We start from the raw sequence: 20533 nt of genomic DNA on the forward strand, positions 1-20533 counted from the left end.
TGGAAAGTTGACTGCTAGAGGCTCCATGGTACTGAATATACGTGTTCCACCAAATGGAAGAAAAAGAAAAGTTGAACCCATAGTAGAGAGAATCCTTCCAAGTTAATAATTCACAAACTTGCTGCCATGCCTTCCAAATAGATTGCAAAGGACTAAAGTCTTCAATTGAAAGAAGGGGGACATCAAAAGCTTAACAGTCCAACCAACATCTTACCATTTGTTTTAAAAGCAACACAAGCAATGCAATGTCAAGCTAATATTTTTCAAGGTTCCTCCCCATTCACAACTCTGAAAATTCATTTAGCAGATAAACAAACACCTTGAGTTTTAAGATCCAACACCCTAAACCCACCTTTACATTTAGGTTGTATTCAATGTAACCAAGAGGAAGCTATATTGCTTAGCTTGCCATCCCAATTAGACCATATGAATTGTCAAACTATTTTGTTAAAATCATCGTATCCCTTTTTAGAAGGCATCCAACAAGATGAAACTTATACATGAAAAGTCATAAATATACGATTGACCACCTAAATTTGTCCAATAAAAAAAGAAATTTATTTCCTCTATTAAAAATCTTATAAGAAATTTATTTCCCCTATCAAAAATCTTATTTTCGAGCTTAAGGAAAAATAATTTCACAAGAGAGGCTCCAAGGCCAAAGGAGAAACCCAATGGGAATACATGACACCTTAATGAATTCTTTAAAGTGAGTATACAAACCTTTAAATGTATCATACCAATATTAAGTAATATAAAAGAGGCATGGAATTATTTTCAATTAAAAAAGAGGTGCTTTGGTAGGTAGTGGAAGCTTCTCTGAATTTTATCTGGTTTCTCTCTCTAAATGTAGAAAACTTCTGCCGCCTACGAAATGAAGAAAAACAAAATCTTGTCATTAATTTATTTGAATTTCGTCCGACCCCTCACAATTTGACGTAGTTTGTAGCCGCGATTATTTTGAGATATAAATACAAATCACTCTTTTTGTGCTCGCAAAATTGATGCAAACCAATTTTAGCTGAATGGAAACTTCAAAGCGCAGTCGGCAGCAGTTTGAAGTGAGTGCAGGGTCTGATTCAGATGAAGACGAAGCCCCGAGGTAATTTACTCCGACCCTATTTCAGTAAAAAAAACCCAACCGAAACAAAGGAAACGTGTTTTGAAGTTGGGGTTATGACAATTGCCTTCCAGGCAGAAAAAACCAAGGTTTCCAAAGGGCAAGAAGCAAAAGTCGGTAGATGAACTCAATAATATTCAGAATGCAAGCACAGGGGGCCCTGTCAAGGGCACAGACCCTCGTTTGGCCGCGAAACAGCGTGCCAGCCGCCGCAGGGATATGGCCGAGGAGCTCCTCAACGCGCAGGACACTTCAGTTCTTGATGACATTGGCGCCGCAGAGGAGGAATACCAGGTTTGTTTTACATATGTCTACAGTGCTATGTTAGCTTTAAAATTTTGATGGAAATGGATGGTGTATGTTTAGAGAAAAGAAAAAAAACTATGCTGAATATATTTGTTCCGTACAAGAAGGCTGGGAGCTCTACTGCCAAGTCACAACCTTTTGAAAAGGATCAAACCAACACGGAGCTGTGGAAAGGTTAGCTTAATTAAAACTAACCTCGTATCTGTTCTTTCTTTTATTATATGTGGCTTACTTCCAAACCACATTTGCAAACCTCTGAATAAAAAAGTCATTTAGAAAATACAGACATGACTATTGCAGAGCTTTCTCCGAGAAACGCTAGGCCTAAACCTCATTTTCGTTGCAGTTAACCAGGACAACATATGTTTTGAGCAAACATAAAAGTTCCTAGGTGTTACTTGGCATTTCTCATAGTGTCCATAGTATCTTATTTTTATATTTCTGAATGGCGCTTAATCTAGAGTAGTTCTACATAAAGTGGCGTTGTTTGCCAAATTTCGAGTCTCACATAAAACTTAAACTGCGTTATGTCATTCCCGAGTTATCAATTGACCATACCAAGTTTAATAATTTGACTCTCTGTCCCGAGATGATTATGTCAAATTCCATAATTATGTATTTTTCAAGCTTCAAATCAGTCTTAAGGTCTAATGTCTCTGTTTGAGGCATTCCTTATTTTTTCCCTAAAACAATTATCCAACTCAAGTTGAGAATTGCATTATATTTCTATATTTTTTCTTATATCTTTATTATTGTTAGGTAATGGGCTGAAGCCTAGGTTATTTATTATTGTTGATTGAGATTTATTATTATTATGTGTTAAGCTCGAGTAGATTCAAACTCAAGACACCCAGATGAAAGGCTCACAACTTTACCATTGTGTTGTGGGCTCTCGCCTATATTTTTATTATTTTAATTTTACCTTAATAAATATGATTCTAATTAAAAAATGATGAAATTTTATCTTGATAGTCAATTTATAATTCTTTAAATGATTCTGAAAATAGAATTTATCTCAATATTCTGCAATAATTCTCCATAAAAAATTATTGCCAATTGCAAAGTACTTGGATCAGTAAATCATGAATCCTCTTTAAATACCTTACAAATCTATTAAATTAGAAGACCCCCTTCCTAGCTTAATGGTGATGAAGCCAAGGACTTTGTTCCTAGTTTGTCAAAGGTAGGAAACTGCCCTGGCTCTCCATACCTTACTGCACCCCATGGGCTCAAACTCTGTTTGGTTTGCAAGTACTTATCAGAATTCAAAATTGAGATCTTGATGTATTTGATAGATCATTGCAGATTTCTTGATTTCCCTTTATTGACATTTCTTGAAGGATTGACGAGTGGATGCTTGAATGTTGCTTGAGAATGAATTGTTGCATGAATGATTGATATTGATGATTGAGGTTTTGTTTAATTGATTTATTGATCGATTGCTGTTGAATGATTGATGTTAGTATGATTGACATTTAAATGAATTCTGATTTAATGTGTTGTTACATGATGCTTTTATAGATTGATTCTTGAATGTATTTTGACTATTTATATAGCTGAATGAATTGATATTCTGTGATGAATTTTTAAAATGATGATTATCCCTTCGTTAATCCTTCCTTGATTCGCTTAGTGAAATGACTTGCGATTTGTATCCATTTCTTGAAGTAGTCACCAACCTTCACAAGTAATAAGTCAGCACCCTTCATCGCTGCCTTCCATCTTTCCCTATTTATGATTTATTTACATAGTAACATGAGGACGGAAACCCCCCCCCCTTGCCCCATGCATTGGGGATGAGGACGCACCAGGGACTTGGGGACTCTGTTCCCCCGTCCCTAGCGGCGCCACCAGATTCCACCACCTTTGCTGAGGATGGGGGGACGTCTCGGTGTTAAATATTTGCTGATTTGACTATTTATGTTCAATGTTCGATGTTCCAATTCAATGCAATGTTCAAGTATTTACTCTTTTACATCTTTATAACTTATTTTGTAATACATTTTTTCATAACTAGCATTTTAAGTACCATATGTATGGTATATACAACCCCCTCGGTCCCTCGCTGTCGTCCCCTACGTGTTAGGATTAACCTCAGACAGAAATAACAGTTACATGCAAATATAACCAATATCAGAAAATAATAGATCGCACATAAGAGAACACAAGACACCAAGATTTAACGTGGTTCCACCCAATCCCTGGGCTACGTCCACCAACAACAAGTCCAATATTATTATGATCTAGTGATTACAACCTGATTACAATCTATAATCCCTTACAACTCAATACCATCACAAGAATCAATTTTTGCATCACACCCTTATGAAAATCCCTAACCCTAAGCCTTTTTATACAAGCTTTTTGCCGCTTACAAAATTAGGGCTAGAATAATAGAAAAATAGTAGCCGATGCCTTTTACAATATAAGGTGACCCCGTCTTAACCCCTGTAGAAATAATCTGGAGGGAAACTGCGCCTAATAAACCTCTGAGTCTAATTAGGCTCGACATCACAACATTGCATCCCCAAATTAAGGCTACTTTGTCCCCCTATCCTGGAAATTTTACCCCTTGTTCCCCAACCCCCCCCTTCCCTAGGGTGGTGTAATTATGTTTATTTATTGTGATGTCCTTGGTTAGATGCCAGGTTGGCTAACTCAGCTATTTGAATTTTGCTTAAAAAATATTAGATAAATAAATTATTAATATATGGAATTATTGCTTATATAGAATAACGGTTCCCTTAGAGCTGACCTTGTATAAGTCTTTGCGGTTGGTACTTGGGTCTACATTGGTTATTTAGTCTTTGGAAGGATTGGTATGTATTCGTGTGTTGGGTGAATGATCAAGCATTGAAGGTTTTTGATTACTCCCACATTAAAAAGTATATCGAGAACTTGGATGCAATCTAACCCTCTCGTACTGGTAGGATAAAAGCTCTATCAATTCTCTCTTTCAAACTCATTATTTTTACTCCTAGTCAATTAATCTCTACAACCTTTAGTTTGGTAGTACTTGATTAGGTATAGGTGTGATTTAGTAAGGAGGCTGTAAGAAGGATTTGAGACCACAAAGACCTCACAATAGTTCCATGAGAATTCACCGATTAATCCAAGGTTCTCGAAACTAGAGCTAGTTGGAGCTAAGTTATGCACATATGCAAAATGGTGATCATTCCTTGACTTAATCATACTATTATAGGCTAAGTGTATCTAACAACTCCTTCATTGACAAGTTTTTAACAATAATCCAAGTCATTTCTTTCTCAGAGAAGATGGAGATTTCATGAGCATGTATTTTGAAAGGTGCGATTCGACATACAAAGAGTCAATTGTAGATTTGAAGGAAGCAACTAATGATCGAAATAACATGTTTGACTTGCAAGGTGCCATTCAATTACAAGGAAATAACATTCCCAAGGTGTTAGTTTCTCTAGAATATCTTTTTGATTGGCATGATATGTACATCAAGCGAAAAGTGTAGGAAGAAGGCAAAAAATAGTCTAAATATGAAAAGAAAAGTATTGTCTTTGAGGAAAATTCAAAATTTAGGCAAATGCTACACTCCAAAAGGAAGAGAGAGGCTAATAGCACTATTGATAATATAAGGATGCCTTTTGTTGGTGCTACGATGGTTTGAAACTTTTGTGCGTAGTAAAATGCAACACTACATTCCATTTGGTCAAGAACAACTTCGTTCAACAAAAGCAAAGACCCTTTAATCCAAAAATCATTGGTACCATGTTTGGCAAAGTGAAAAGATGCTAAAATGATAAAATCGCAAATCATATACCCTATCCATTATTCTGTGTGGGTAGCTAGTATTGTGCTCGTGTAGAAGAAAAATGGGGAGACAAGGATTTGTGTGGATTTTTAGAACTTAAATTAAGTATTGTTGAAAGATAAACTACCCTTTTCCAATCATGGATTGGATATTTCAGATTGTGTTAGGCTTAGAAATAATGTCAATGCTTGATGGTTACCTAAGATGCAACACAATTTTTGTTGCCCTCAAAGATTTAGAATAGGACACCATTTTTGCATAATCAATGCTAACGCAACCTTCTAGTGGTCAATGGATCTTTTTATTTGACAACTTGGGGAACAAATCATAGTGATCTATTTTGATGGTTTTATCATAGTTAAACTCACCAAAAGCAAAAACTCACCAAGGCTGGGAAAAAAAACAACTTAAAATCTGCTTAAATTTAATTAGAAATGCATTATTTTTTTATATTGCAAAATTCAATGAAGAGATGCATCCAATAAGTCAGTAAATGAGTACATAAAATAAGCATTTCAAATCTAAATATATTTAATTGATTTAAATTTCCAAATGGGTACAAAATGGCATCCTCATGTGTAATGCTTATGGCTGGTAGCTTGATTAGTGCAAGGCACCTAAGCATATCAATGAAGATATGAAGGCTCATGGGTGTCATGAGTATATGTACATGTAATAAGGTCCTATGGACCATTGGGGAACTTATTAGAATGATTTGGACCCACTTGTAAGGCCATTGACCTTGGTAGGCACTTATACTCCCACTTGGTTAAACTTGGTAAAAGGGTCTCTAGTAGTCTTGAAAGGGGTAGAGTAGGTCTAATAAGATTATTTGAACCATGTTTGGTCATTTTGAGGTGTCCATGCAATGTGTAGAGTCAAGATGCACAAAGGTGCAAAAATGTTGTCAAAATGTCGCATCACAACTTTTGTGTAACTTTTGCACAAGATTGACAACTTTGTCCCAATGGTCAATTATGGTCAAATGGCAGTTGGGGGCAGTTGTAGTAGTTGAAATAAAACCATATAAGCGCTTGGTGGTCGAATTGAAGTAGTTGTTGAAGTTTTTGGCAGCTGAATGCAATAAAAACATATTGGTTTCCTGTCAAATCTGTTGGCTTTGCATTGTGTACAAATTGTTAGAGATTTATTGTCAATTGTAACGATTATGAATGCATAGAACAATGAATTAGCTCTCATTTGCAATTAGTTTGGTGTGATTTGGTTTAGTTGGCAGGGAGATCGATTCATTTTTCCCAAATTTGTCTACCAACCCTCGCCTACCTAGTGTTTGGATTCAAATGACTCTAACTTGACTTTCCACCCGTGGAAAATTATGGCCTTTGGTGGAAAGTCAGGTCTATCAATATACCATAGGATCATGAAGGTTATATACATGGAATCATGTGCCATGAGGAGTTATTGGTGTTGATTAACCAAGCATCTCCATGTGACTGGTTAGATTGTCATAGAAATTGTGTTTGTAGAGGGATTGAAGAGTGAGTTATGCATGATCTAGTGGTGGGTTTGGTAGATTGGGGTGTGGGTAGAGATGATCCAATGATTGGTTTGCAGAGATTAATCCATTTGTGAGGTGTTGCTTTGGAAAAGTGGTCTAATTAGCATTCTAGGCCTAGGCAATTAGTCTAATTCTTTGTCTTTGTTTGGAAGGATCAAGAACCCATCTTGACACATGCTATAAGTGTCCAAAGGGGTATTCTAAACTATGATTGGTTGGAAATCCTAAGTTGTGGGCCAAAAACTGTAAAAGGGAGGGGCTAATAGGAAACTAGGCCTAATTGAGGCATTCTACCCTTGGCACTTGAATCAACTCTATTGGGTGATTGGGTTGGGTCAAGAAGTTTTCCTTATGTCAAGATAGGATGATTAGAGGAGTCTCTTGGAATTTGGAATAAGGATACCCAATGTACCTAGGGTTAGGTCTATTTGGCATAGTGGTTGGAATTAGGGCACTTGATGTGAGAAGTTGTATCTACTTGAATGGTTGGGATGGTGATATTAAGATGACTAAAGGAAGTGTTTGAGGACTGTAAAGAGCCTCAAGGAAGGATAGGTTGTGATAATCCAATTGGTAGATTGCTATAAAGAGAGTTGTGGGTGTGGTGAATCTAATTATTGTTTCTATTGTGTACTCTGCATCATATTGTTATCAAAGCAAGTTTAGGTCACTCAGGGTAGGTGATCTTGCTGTATCTTAGCATTAGGGAGTGAGGGATAGGTTGCTACAATGCCTTCTAAGAGCATGTCGCAAGATGTAGTGAGGAAGCTATTTGAGGAAATGTTTGTAGCCAAGGTTGGGGAAATGAATATTAAAAGCAAGGAGTGCGAATGTGACCCTGATGGAGAACGTGAGGAAGGGGAAGAGGAAGTGACCCCAAGGTAGGTAGTAGAGTTACTTGTAGATCATAAAGCATTTATTGAAGCCTTGAAGTCTGTTAGTCGAGATGGTACAAAAGGCATTCCTATGTTTAGTGGGAGTATGGATGCAGAGGAAGTTAGAGATTGGATAGATGCTTTAAACAACTAGTTTGAATACAAGGAGGTCCCTAAAGATAAGAGGGTTAAGTTGGTAAAGGCAAGGTTGAAAGGGTCAACACTCACATGGTGGAATGATTTACAAGGTGAAAGGGTGAAGGGAGAAACTTGATAGCATCATCGGAAAGGATGAAGGAAAGGATAAAACTTAGTTAATGCCAGTTTGAGAATTTGAGACAATAGGACCTTGATTTGAGTGCCAATACAAGGAGTTCCATAGGGTAAGCCTTAGATCTAAAAGACATGAGGAAGAATCAAAGAAGGTAACTGGATACCTGAATGGATTGAGGTGGAGTATTTAGGATGAGATTAGTATTCTAGTGTCTGATACCATGAACAAGTGCTTTTAATTTGCACTAAGGGCAGAGGAGAAGTTGAGAAGGAAGGATGATAAGAGTAATAAGGGGAGAGGAGGAAGGAACATTAGAGGAAGAGGAGGCTTTGATGGCAGAAATCAGCCACATAAAACACAAGGGGAATCTAGCCAAAGTGAACAACAAGGGAGCATAAACTTTAGAGGGAACTTTTGAGGGAGGAGACCTAATGATAGGGGAAGAAATGGAGGATCATGCCGAGGCAATAGTACCTTCTTTGGGAGATGCTTCTATTTTGGACAAGAGGGACATTTTGCAAAAAGATGCTCGAAGAAGAACCATAACTGCCCAAGGAGGAAAAAGGACACAACTGATCAAAGAAGAAGATTGCTAAAGTGTGAACTCACCATCAAGACCTGCAATTCTAGAGCAAGGAGAAAGTCTGATCTTGAGGAGAACCTTGTTGAAAGGCTTTGCTTCTAAAGATCCTCCACAAAGGAAGACTTATTCAGAATGACATATAAGGTAGGAGGAAAGGTATGCAAGGTAATCGTGGATTCTGGTTCAACATATAATCTAGTATCCCTAAATATTGTTGAGAAACTAAAATTGAAAAGAATTCCTTATCCTTTTCCTTCGAAAGTTTCTTGGCTAACTAAAGCACAACAAATCATTGTGGATGAACAACCATGGGTAGACTTTCATATAGGGTAATATAAGGATAGGTTACTTTGAGAGATTGTCAATATGGATGCATGTCACTTATTACTAGGCCACCCATGGCAATATGACGTGAATGCCCAACATGATGGCAAAAGGAATATCTATAAGATAACCTAAAATGGCGTGAACTACACCATGAATCCCTTACTTGATAGTGTAGAAGAGAAGCAACAAGGATTAAGCATCTTGTTAGTAGGACAAAAAGAGAAGTTATAGGTGTTGAGGGAGGAAAAGGTAGGATTTTCTTTGGTAATGAAGCCAAAAGAGGAGAAGTATATTAATGATAAGAGGAAAAACATACCTAAGGAGGTGATGGAGTTGTTGCAAAGGTATGAAGGACTTGTTGTGGAGGATATGCCTAATTCTCTACCACCAAACAGGCATATTAGTCATGACTTTGACTTTATTCTAGGAGCCACCTTACCAAACAAGTCTCTTATAAAATGACTACATCTCAAAATGAGGAGGTTGCCAAACATGTCGAGGAGCTACTTGATAAAAGGGTTATTTAGGAAGAGACTCAACTCATGTGTAGTACCAACAATCCTTGCACCCAAGAAGGATGGTAAATGGAGGCTTTACACAGATTCAAGGGCAATTAATAAGATCACCATAAGGTATAGATTTCCCATTCCTTGGATAGAGAATTTAATGGATTTCTTAGGAGGGGCTTGTTATTACTCAAAAATAGACCTTAAAAGTGGATATCACCAATTCAGGATAAGAGAGGGTGATGAATGGAAGACAACCTTCAAAACCAGTGAAGGATTGTATGAATGGTTTATAATGCCTTTTGGCCTAAGTAATGCCCCGAATACTTTCATGAGGCTCATGAATGAAGTGCCAAAACCATTCTTAGGGAAATTTGTTGTAGTATACTTGGATGACATCCTCATTTTCAGTAAGACCAAGGAGGAGCACTTAAGGCATTTGGAAATGGTATTGAGGAAGCTACATGAGGAAAAGATACTCATTAACTTGGAGAGAGTGACTTAATGAAGCAGGAATTGGTGTTTGGGGTTTGTGATCTCCATTGGAAGTCTCAAGATGGGACCCATCTAAGGTTGACGCTACTGTGAATTGGCCAACCATGGATGAAGTGCCAAAACCATTCTTAGGGAAATTTGTTGTAGTATTTACTTGGATGACATCCTCATTTTCAGTAAGACCAAGGAGGAGCACCTAAGGCATTTGAAACTAGTGTTGATAAAGCTAAATGGGGAATAGTTACTCATCAACTTGGAGAAGTGTGAGTCCATGAAGCAAGAATTGGTGTATTTGGGGTTTGTAATCTCAAACACAAGTCTCAAGATGGACCCATCTAAGGTTGAAGCTAGTGTGAATTGGCCAACTCCTAGGACGATGGGGTAGTGAGGAGTTTTCATGGATTGTCAACTTTCTATAGAAAGTTCACCAGGAACTTTAGTCAATTTTGTGCACCCATGTTGGACACCATCAAGGGAGGGCAGAAGTGCAAGTTTGCTTGGACAAAGGCAACGGACAAAGCTTTTGAAATATTGAAGAAAGGTTTCCCAATAGTTCATTCTTGTTCTTCTTGATTTTAATAAGCTTTTCACTATAGAGTATAATGCTCGTACTATAGCCATAGGAGCAGTATTGAGTCAAGAAGGGAGGCCAGTAGCATTTTTTAGTGAGAAGTTAAATGAAACTGAGAGGAAATACTCATCTTATGCCTTAGAATTGTATGCTCTTGCACAAGCCTTTAAGAAATGGAAGCATTATCTTCTTCCAAAGGAATTCATTGTTCACATAGATAAACAGGCCCTAAGTTTCCTCAATAGCCAAGACAAACTAAGTCATAGACATATAAAGTGGGTAGGGTTTTCCATACAAGCATATACTCTCACAATCAAACACAAGAAAGGGGTGAGTAATAAGGTAGATCCTTTGAGTAGGAGGGTGATGATATTACCAGAAATCCAGTTACAAAGTTTAGTGGTCGAGTCTCTTAAATCCATGTATAAAGGAGATGAGGACTTCCTATGTACAGAGTTGTCTAAATTATGTAATGTGGACAATTTAGAGTATTTGGTCTAGGAGGGTTTACTGTTCAAAGGAAGCCAACCATGTGTTCCAAGGTGCTCAATGAAGGATAATATCATTAAGGAGAAGCATTGTGAGTGTTTGAGTGGCCACTTTAGCCTTGACAAGACTTTAGAGTAGGTGAGGAGGTACTATTACTGGCCTAAAATGCAGACAAATATAAGAAAATTTGTGGAGACTGTGTGGCATGTCAAAGGGTTAAGGGAATCACTAACTCAGGTTTGTATCAACCGTTGCCAATTACTAGCAGAATATTGGACAACATCAGGATGGATTTTGTCATGGGATTCCATAGAACACATAAGGGCTTTGATAGTGTCTTTGTAGTGGTAGATAGGCTCACTAAGATGACACACTTTCTACCCTACAAAAGCTCTAATGATGCCTCTCATATTGCAGACATTTTCTTTAAGGAAGTTGTGAGAATTCATTGTTTGCCTTCAAGCATTAAATCAGACAGGGATGTGAAGTTTGTGGGTCATTTTTGGAGGACCCTATGGAGGAGGTTGGGCACAAACTTAGCCTTCAATTCTGCCTATCATCCATAGACAAATGGGCAAACTGAAATGGTTAATAGGTCTCTTGGGAACCTATTAAGATGCTTAACCAAATAACTTGGTCAGACTTGGGATGCAATTCTTCCACATGCTGGATTTACCTACAATGATTCAGTCAATAGGAGTACTGGAAAAAATCATCTTCAAATTGTTTATGGGATGGACCCTAGGGGAATTTTGGAGCTCAGGGAGTTACCTAACGAAGGTAGGATTGGTGCACAAGGGGAAAGTTTTGCAGAAGCATTCAAGGATATTGATGATCAGGTGAGGAGTGCAATTCAACAAAATGCCATCAAATACAAGGAACAAGCAGACAAGAAGAGGAGATATGTGCAATCCCGAGTGGGGGATCTGGTTTGGGCACATTTGAAGAAGGAAAGATTGGCTAAAGGGAAGTATACAAAGCTTGTGACGAAGAAAATAGGACCTTGTAAAATTGTTCATAAGTTTCCACCTAATGCATGTGAAATTGAACTACCCCCTGACATAAGCATTTCACCAATTTTTAATATTTCAGATCTATATTATATAAGGGTGATGTGGTTGCAGGTGATCAAACAGGTATCTAGGCAGATCAGGATGTGGAGTGGCTAAGGGATCTTCTACCTAGCCAACCTATGCAACTAGAGTGCATATGGACACCAAGGTAGTCAAGAAGACAAGGAGGAATGTTTACAAACAGTACTTTGGTTAAATGGAAGAGGTTACCAGCATCAGAAGCAGTATGGATGGATGAATAGAATATAAAGAAGCATGACACCAATTTGCAAAACCTCATCTAAAGTGGAGGTTGAGATCTTTCCAGCTGGGGAGTATGCTGCAGGGGCACCTAAGCATACCAATGAAGATATGAAGGCTCATGGGATGTCATGCGTATATATACATGTAAGAAGGTCCTATGAACTATTGGGGAACTTATTGGGATGATTTGGACCCATTTGTAAGGCCATTGACCCTGATAGGCACCTATAAGCCTACTTGGTCAAATTTGGTAAAAGGGTCTCTAGTCTCGGAAGGGGTAGAGTGGATCTAATAAGATGTTTTGGATCATGTTTGATCATTTTGAGGTGTTAATGCAATGTGTAGATTCAAGATGCACAAAAGTGCAAAGGAGTTGTCAAAATATGGCATGACAACATTGACAATTTTTGTGCAACCTTTGCAAAAAGTTGAAAACTTGGTACCAATGTTCAATTATGATTCAAATGGTAGTTGGGGGAGATTATGGTAGTTGAAATAAGACCTTATAAGCACTTGGTGTTCAAATTGAAGTTGTTGAAGTTTTGGGTGATTAACTGGAATAAAAACATACTGGTTTTCTGTCAAATCTGTTGGTTTTGCATTGTGCATGGATTTTTTACAGATTCATTGTCCAATAATCATGGATGCATAGAACAATGAATTAGCTCTCATTCATAATTGGTGTAGCATGATTTGCATCAGTTGGTGGTGAGATCAATCATTTTCCCAAAATTTTGTCTACAAACCCTTCCCTACCCAGGGATTCGGATTCAGATGGCTCTAAGTTAACTTTCAACCCTTGGAAAATTGCAACCTTTGGTGGAAACTCAGGTCTATCAATGTACAATATGATTATGAAGGTCCCAATGGTCAATTATGATTCAAATGGTAGTTGGGGGAGATTGTGGTAGTTGAAATAGACCTTATAAGCACTTGGTGGTCAAATTGAATTTATTGAAGTTTTGGGTGATTAACTGGAATAAAAACATACTGGTTTCCTGTCAAATCTGTTGGTTTTGCATTGTGTATGGATTTTTTACAGATTCATTGTCAATAGTAATGATCATGGATGCATAGAACAATGAATTTGCTCTCATTCCTAATTGGTGTTGCATGATTTGGATCAGTTGGTGGTGAGATCATTCATTTTCCCAAAATTTTGTCTACAAACCCTTCCCTACCCAGGGATTTGGATTCAGATGGTTCTAAGTTAACTTTCCACCCTTGGAAAATTGCAACCTTTGGTGGAAACTCAGGTCTATCAATGTACAATATGATTATGAAGGTTTTAAACAGGGAATCAAGTGCTATGAGTTATGGTGTGTTGATTAACCAAGCATCTCCATCTGACTGGTTAGACTGTAATAGCAATTATGTTTGCAGAGGGATTGGAGAGTGAGTTAGGCATGAACTAATAGTGGATTTGGTAGATTAGTTTGCAGAGATCAATCCATTTGTGAGGTGTCCCTTTGGAAAAGTGGCCTAATTGGCACTTTAGGCCTAGGCGACCAGTCTTAATCTTTGTCCCTATTTGGAAGGATCAAGAGCCCATCTTGACATATGTTATTAAGCGTCCAAAAGGGTATTCTAAACTGTGGTTGGTTCAGTGGGTTGTATGGGGAAATCCCAAGTTGTGGGCCAAAAATCTTTAAAGGAGGGCTAATAAGAAACTAGGCCTAATTGAGGCATTCTACACTTGGCACTTGAATCAGAACTATTGGGTGATTGGGTTGGGTCAAGAAGTTGTTCCTATGTCAAGATAGGATGATTGGAGGAGTCTAACTCATTCTCTTGGAGTTTTACCTGCTTGAATGGCTAGGGGGTGATATTAAGATGACTAAAGGGAGTGTTTGAGGACTGTGAAGAGTCTCAAGGAAGGATAGGTTGTGATAACCCAGTTGGTGGATTGCCATAAAGAGAGTTGTGGGTGTGGTGAACCTAGCTTTTGTTTCTGCTGTGTACTCTGCATCACTGATAGTTTGAAGCAAAATCAAAATGGCAAATTGTTTTTGTAAAATTTAAAGTAAATACATCAAAACATTTTACATCTTCCTCTTTCCATCTCTAGTAAAAACTAGTGGAGAGGTAGAACTAGAGGGTTTAGAACTAGAGGGTCTAGTCCTAGGAGTCTGTTGTGGTTGCACAAGCTTGCTCGACATGACAAGCTGTTTTTGGACCTCCATCCTAGATGCAGATGCTGCTGGCACTGCCAATGACTCATTATCATCCTCAACTTGCCCATCCTCCTCAGTGTCATCCAATGTGAATCCAAATCCACCCCACTCCACCACAGCCTGCCTCTCCAAATCATAGATGTCATTCTCATCAAACAATGGAGGCTGCTTCTGTACTGTCCGATCATTGTAAGGACCTATGTCACCCAAATTAGTTGGATCACCTGATATTACTCTACCTTCCTTGTGGGGAACTAAACATATATTGCACAAAGACAAGGTCATTGAGGCCTTTCTCAGCTGACTTATTCCTCTTCTTTGTGTGGATGACCTCAAACAAGCTCCAATTGCACTTGCAGCTAGATGTACTATAAATTTTCAATCCTTGGTGCAAAATCATTGCAAGTGACCCTATCGAAGGCTGGGAGGTGTTTTTCACTAGAGGAGCAAAATAAATCAATCAAAATGAAATTAGAACGAATCTTTTTGCATCATAGGTATTATATTCATCTGCTACTGAGTTTTTGCATGTACAATAGTGGGAAAAATAATTGCAGCTGTGTAAAGATCATTGTATCTCTTAACCTCAAGAAGTAAATCTTTGGTGTTACATAGTGTAAATAATGTGGTCACATTGTGTCCAAAGAAGCGATTATAATTGATCCTGAAAGGGTCAGGAATATATAGTAGCTTTCATTACCAACCTGCAAACAAAGTGTTAACTCATTTTTGTGGTAAAGAGTTTTTTTTTGAAAATTCGTGCACAATTTTGCAGAGCTAACAAATGGCATTTGTGATGAGTGGGAAATCAACACTTGGATGGAGCAATGAAGTTAAAAAGATTTTGAGTAAATCAAAACAGCAATTGCAAATGCTTTTGTTTTAATGTGACCGATTTTCAGAAAGAATATCTAATATATTTTTATGCTTCAAATGATATAATATCTGCTATATTAGCGCAATTTTTTTTAGAGGCACGAGTCACCAATAGTTTTTATTAGTATACTGTTAATTATATATGATGTTGACTATTTATAAAGAGTACATTGTTATATTGATAGGGGGTTGAATGAGTATAACGACAAACTTTTACTTTTTCATCTTAATAAGCATATAACTTAAAGCATATTCATTGTACATCACACACAACGTATATGTGGAAACCATAATGGGAGGAAGCTACGACAAGCTATTGCTTATACGTAAAATATTCTTACAACTTTGTAGGCACCAATCTGCAGGAGACACAAATCCCCTCAATTTGTAGGCACCAACCTAATGGAAGAATTGTCATTGATGTCAAGGGGCAGTCAATCGATATTGCAAGAAGTCCATTGGCAAGATTATCACCACCATTAATGTGAGATCAAGAGTTTTTGAAATGAATGGAAAGCTTTCAGTTTATGAAATAAGAGCAACTTCGTACAGAATAAATAACTCGTGTCCTTTGTCAATCAAAGCGTAGTAAGGCAACCAAATAGAGAAAGAATACTTATGAGTTTTGATCATGGAAAACATAGAAAGCATAAAGTATATTGGGATGAAAAGGATAAAGGGTTATACGGTAGTAATGAAGAGCAAATAATAAGAAAAGATCTAACTATTGTGGAGAGTAAAAGAGATGAGCAGTGAGTCTGTATTTGTAGACAAATATAAATATTTGAAGAAAGATATGAATATATTCTGCTAACAGTTTGCAGTAAAAGAAGTCTTCAATGTCACAGAGTTTAAAGCACATCTTGACCTACACGGCAATGTGAAGAAGGATGGTAAATGATTCAGAAGTCAAAGAAAACTCTTCAGTTATTATTTGTATAAAAGGTAGAGACGTGCAGCTGTAAAAGTACAAAGACAAATGCATAATAAACGATGGAAGAGATAGTGAGTCACGATGAGTGTGCAGGGACTGCGAGTAATAAGACAAGGCAAATCACGATAACAAACCAATATTAAAAGACTTTTGATATCACAAAGACATCATTTTGAACGCTGGCATCAGACGGCATGTTAAAACTATTTTGTTGAGGAGTTTACACACAGTTTGAGGGGTGCAAGTTATATAGTAGAAGGCAGGAAGCTACTATGGAATGGATAGTATAAAACTGTTAAATGCTGAAATCATCACAAAGAAAGCGATCCTACACCAAGTGATGGCATCCTCCAATGTTTTTCAATCGCTTGATTATATATATCTCTGGAGACTTATACCTGCATCAATAATATATCAAGGTCCGATTAGAGTGTTGAAGGATGAAGATTAATAGCATCATATATTCCATGTCAGTGATAAGTCTAAACTGAATGTCAGTCAGCGATTGAAATATCAGCGTCCTTCTAGGCGATAATAATACTGATCAGCTATAATATATATTTCTGGAATACGCAGCATTTCTTACATCTCAGACACAGAGGTGCCGTTGGGAGTATGAGAAATGGAAAACAGAAATGTTGCTGATAATGTTTTTTTACAAGCCATGATAAAATCAAAGTCAATAATCAACAGATAATGAAGAAGGTCAAATGATATAGTCAGCAATGACAGTCACAAAATTTCCTTGAGAGTTTAAAACTAAGAACCCAATAATATTAAGGATCAAAGAGTAACAACAGATAAACGATGCCAACAAGACTAATCATAAATTAGTATGTGGAAAGAAATAATTATTTAAAGGCTCACTCAAAGTTTACATAAACTAAAGCAACGCATAGTGTTTTAAAGTTTTTGGAATGGTTAAGAATACATAATTATTGTATAAAGACATATGACTTATCATCTAAAATGTCACATCCTCCGTTGGTCATGATATAAATAAAGGTTATTTTATTTACAAAGAATAAGTAAGTGATTAGAGGAGTGTGAACAGATTAAGTAAAAGAAAATGTGTTAATTGCAGAATGAAGAACATGAAATAAGAAAACAAGAAAAATATAAGAGAGGTGATGTTATAAGAAACCAGAGAAAATTGAGGTGTAGAAGGGAAAGAAAAGGATATATATATATATATATATAGAATCAGATTTGAAATCTGATTTATATATTTTCCAGGATAGAAAGGAAGTGTGAAAGTATTAAAAGAAGAGATACTTTACAGAGTTAAAAGCAGTGATATATATATATTAAAGAAATAAGTGAAAGTGTAAGAAGAAAAACATTGACTACCTTCTAAGTTAGAGAAGAAATTAAATTACATCCATCATTAGGTTGAGTAAGCAACTATATAAAAGTGAAATTTCAGATTTTCATCAGCTGTGGGAGTAGGGGCTTCCAGTAGGTTGGATCCTGCGAAGTGTGGGAGTAGGTGCTTCCAGTAGGTCGGAGCCTGCGATGTGTGGGAGTTTGTAATAAAGTTTGTAATAACCCTCTCAGCCGGTTAAACACCAATTCCCTTTACTAAGCAATAGTTAGGCATTTTATCAAACACTTGACAATTACGTGCTACTACTTTCTCATGCTTAAGGATATAATTAAGTTTGCTTTGACTGAATTGGTTAACTGCTCATATATTTCCAGACATCCATCATTTACATTCTCATTCCTTTGCACAAATAAATCTTCTAGGTAAGGCAAGATCTTAATTTAATGCTGAAACCATAAACTGAAAATTCCTTTTATCAATCTCAATTGTTTCCCAGGAACTCATTTACTAATTCATTTAAAAAAAACATAGAACCTGGAATGAGTGACAGAGTAAACCATGAGCTTCACCATAAATTGCAGGTCTGGAATGTGCAGCTACAGCAGTCCCAAAGATGTTAAAAATGACGATTAACTGCAACAAATACAGATGCCAAATGTGTTGTAAAAACAGAGACGCCAAAGATGTATTTTATCTCTATGATTTCTTCCGCCTGTGCAGCAGGATATCTGCTTAGATTCAATGCCAGAAATGCCCCAAAAGTGCAGGTTCGAATCACCAAAAATGGCCCTAGATATTATAGTTTGAACTGGGCTGTGAAACCTCACTAACGCTACCAATTCACTGCACCAATTTGCAGAATTACAGTCCACGTCTGTAGACTAAGAATGGACATGCAGTTGCTTTAACTTGATGTCAATGGATAGTTGCAGACACACACCTACAGCAGATGTGTAAATCACCAATTTCTACGGTAAACCTGTGTTTTTTCAGTAACAGCAGATGTGTAAATCACCAATTTCTACAGTAAACCTGCGTTTTCTCAGTAACAGCAGAAATCAGTGCGAAGAAATACAACCACTCAAATCACAATCCCAAACAAACTCAAAAGAAACAACCAATCTCCACTATACTTCAGCAGTGGAAAGAAACCTTAGATCAATCCCTAGTCACAGTAAGTACAGTAGGGAAAACACTTGCAATAATTCCCAGTTATGCAATCCACAATACCACAGCTTCAGATTGACAAACACTTCTTAGAATCTCAGACACAACCCTTATACTTCAGCAAGGGCAACAAAATCCAGAACCTCAGAAAAGCCACAAAGGCAACAAAAGCAAATAAATATTCAAGCGTGCTTTTCCCAATGAAATAAGCTCATATTTATAATCCCGTGGTGACAAAAGTTTCCCAAAAGAACTCAACTTCAAAACTGCGAAAGTTTCCCAAAAGAACTCAGCTCTTGAAACTTTCCTACACAACTCTTTTAGTAACATTTAATACTTGGCTTAGGTATATGACTAGTTAAATAAATGGCCCCCTTTAATAATGATTCAACATTCAACTTAGTGAACTCATAAATTTAAATTATAACTTCATAATAAGCCATTTAATAATTTGATCACTAAAAATATAATAACTCCCAAAATACTCATCATGTAAATTGCCGTGTAAAATAGGAGTCACACCTATTATTTCTCCATGTGACCAAATGCACTTTCCAAAAATAGAAAGGGTCCATCTCAATCAACACCTGACTTACCACAAATAGTAAGTACACAAATCTAAGCCCAAATGAAGTCCAATCTGAGCCAAATGAAGGCCAACCTGTAGCTTACGTAATTGTGGAGAATTCAAGACCCTCCCAAGCCAAGCCATTGCCTTAGAAGACTCTCTATCCACAATAATTAGCCTATGAGGATCACAATAATAGGCTAATCTCTCAAACTCTGATTTTGGTAAAAATCGGGACATTACAGAGTTGGAGCTTCCAGTGCGTCGGTGCTCATAAATGTAGGGGTCGGAGCCTCTAGTAGGTCGGAGTCTACAAATCATTGTAAAAGAACAAGTCTACATAAAAACAATTTATTGCCGTGTTTTTCTCCTGCATTGAATTTTCACATAAATCTTGTGTTATTGTATTCATGTGCATAATTGTTTATTTCAACATTTGAAGTTATTGTTTGGATAAATGTTTTAAATTGCAAAAGTTGTTATTAAACTGATTCACCCCCCCTCTCAGTATAATCGTGTGCTCTTCACAACCTACACAAGGCACGAACCCCCTGAACAAAGATTTGAAGGAACCAACCCTTGGAATCACAAACTCTCACAACTGAGCACTAACTTAGTAAAAGAATCCAATCTCTTCTTGGAGGCATCAATCATTTCTTGTTGGAGGCACCAACCCCCAACACAAATTTCCACTTTTTGAATGTTGCTTCTACAACGGATGATGGATAATTTGATCTATCTAATTCATATACTACTAAATTTGTATATATACTCATCTCCTCAAAGATATTCACAAATCTACTTTGGGTGATGTATTTCCTTAACACGTCTGATTCTAAATCCAATGAATGATGTGCATCCTCTTTTAGCAAATCTGATCTCATCATCTTTTAGCAAATCTGATCTCAATCTCATAGCATTTTTGTTTTCAAAATTTGATCATAATATTGCTATGCATTCACATATATATTGAATATGGATATTTTCTTTATAAGGGATTGTACATATTCTTCATAAACAAAAGCATGAAATCTTCAATATGAATCCAAGTCACACATCATGCTTTCTAACTTGAATCTCTTCCTCCCTTCATATTGCTCTCTTCAACTTCGTCTTCACAATTCACTTCAGATTTCTCCTTTATATCTTTAGGCTTTCGTTTAAAACATAGGAACATGGGGACGCATCCCCTCCCTTCTTGTCCCACGTCTTGGAGACGGGGACGCACCACAGACCTGGGGACTCCATTTCCCCCTCCCTAGTGGTGCCACCAGATTCTGTCACCTCCGTCGAGGATGGAGGGATGTGCCGGGGTTGTTAGG

The 20533-nt window shown here is 37.2% G+C and overlaps 1 protein-coding gene across 3 annotated transcripts in view; it reads left to right on the forward strand.

The window, feature by feature from the left end:
• The first annotated feature begins 811 nt into the window (after positions 1 to 811).
• The window catches only part of LOC149534534 (uncharacterized), a 98205-nt gene continuing 78483 nt past the window's right edge, over positions 812 to 20533 (forward strand). For 2 of the 3 annotated variants that reach the window (XM_089807003.1, XM_089807002.1), the window contains exons 1-2: positions 812 to 1102; positions 1195 to 1414. In XM_089807003.1, the coding sequence (XP_089663129.1) occupies positions 1026 to 1102; positions 1195 to 1414 (297 nt within the window). In that variant the 5' untranslated portion in view covers positions 812 to 1025. Of the gene's footprint in view, positions 1103 to 1194; positions 1415 to 1533; positions 1601 to 20533 lie in introns of those variants that run through there. The other variant, XM_089807004.1, reaches the window with a different exon arrangement.

Source organism: Cupressus sempervirens, chromosome 10 (assembly GCF_028749045.1).
Source record: "Cupressus sempervirens isolate cs-2001-9-10 chromosome 10, ASM2874904v1, whole genome shotgun sequence".
Taxonomy (NCBI): Eukaryota; Viridiplantae; Streptophyta; class Pinopsida; order Cupressales; family Cupressaceae; genus Cupressus; species Cupressus sempervirens.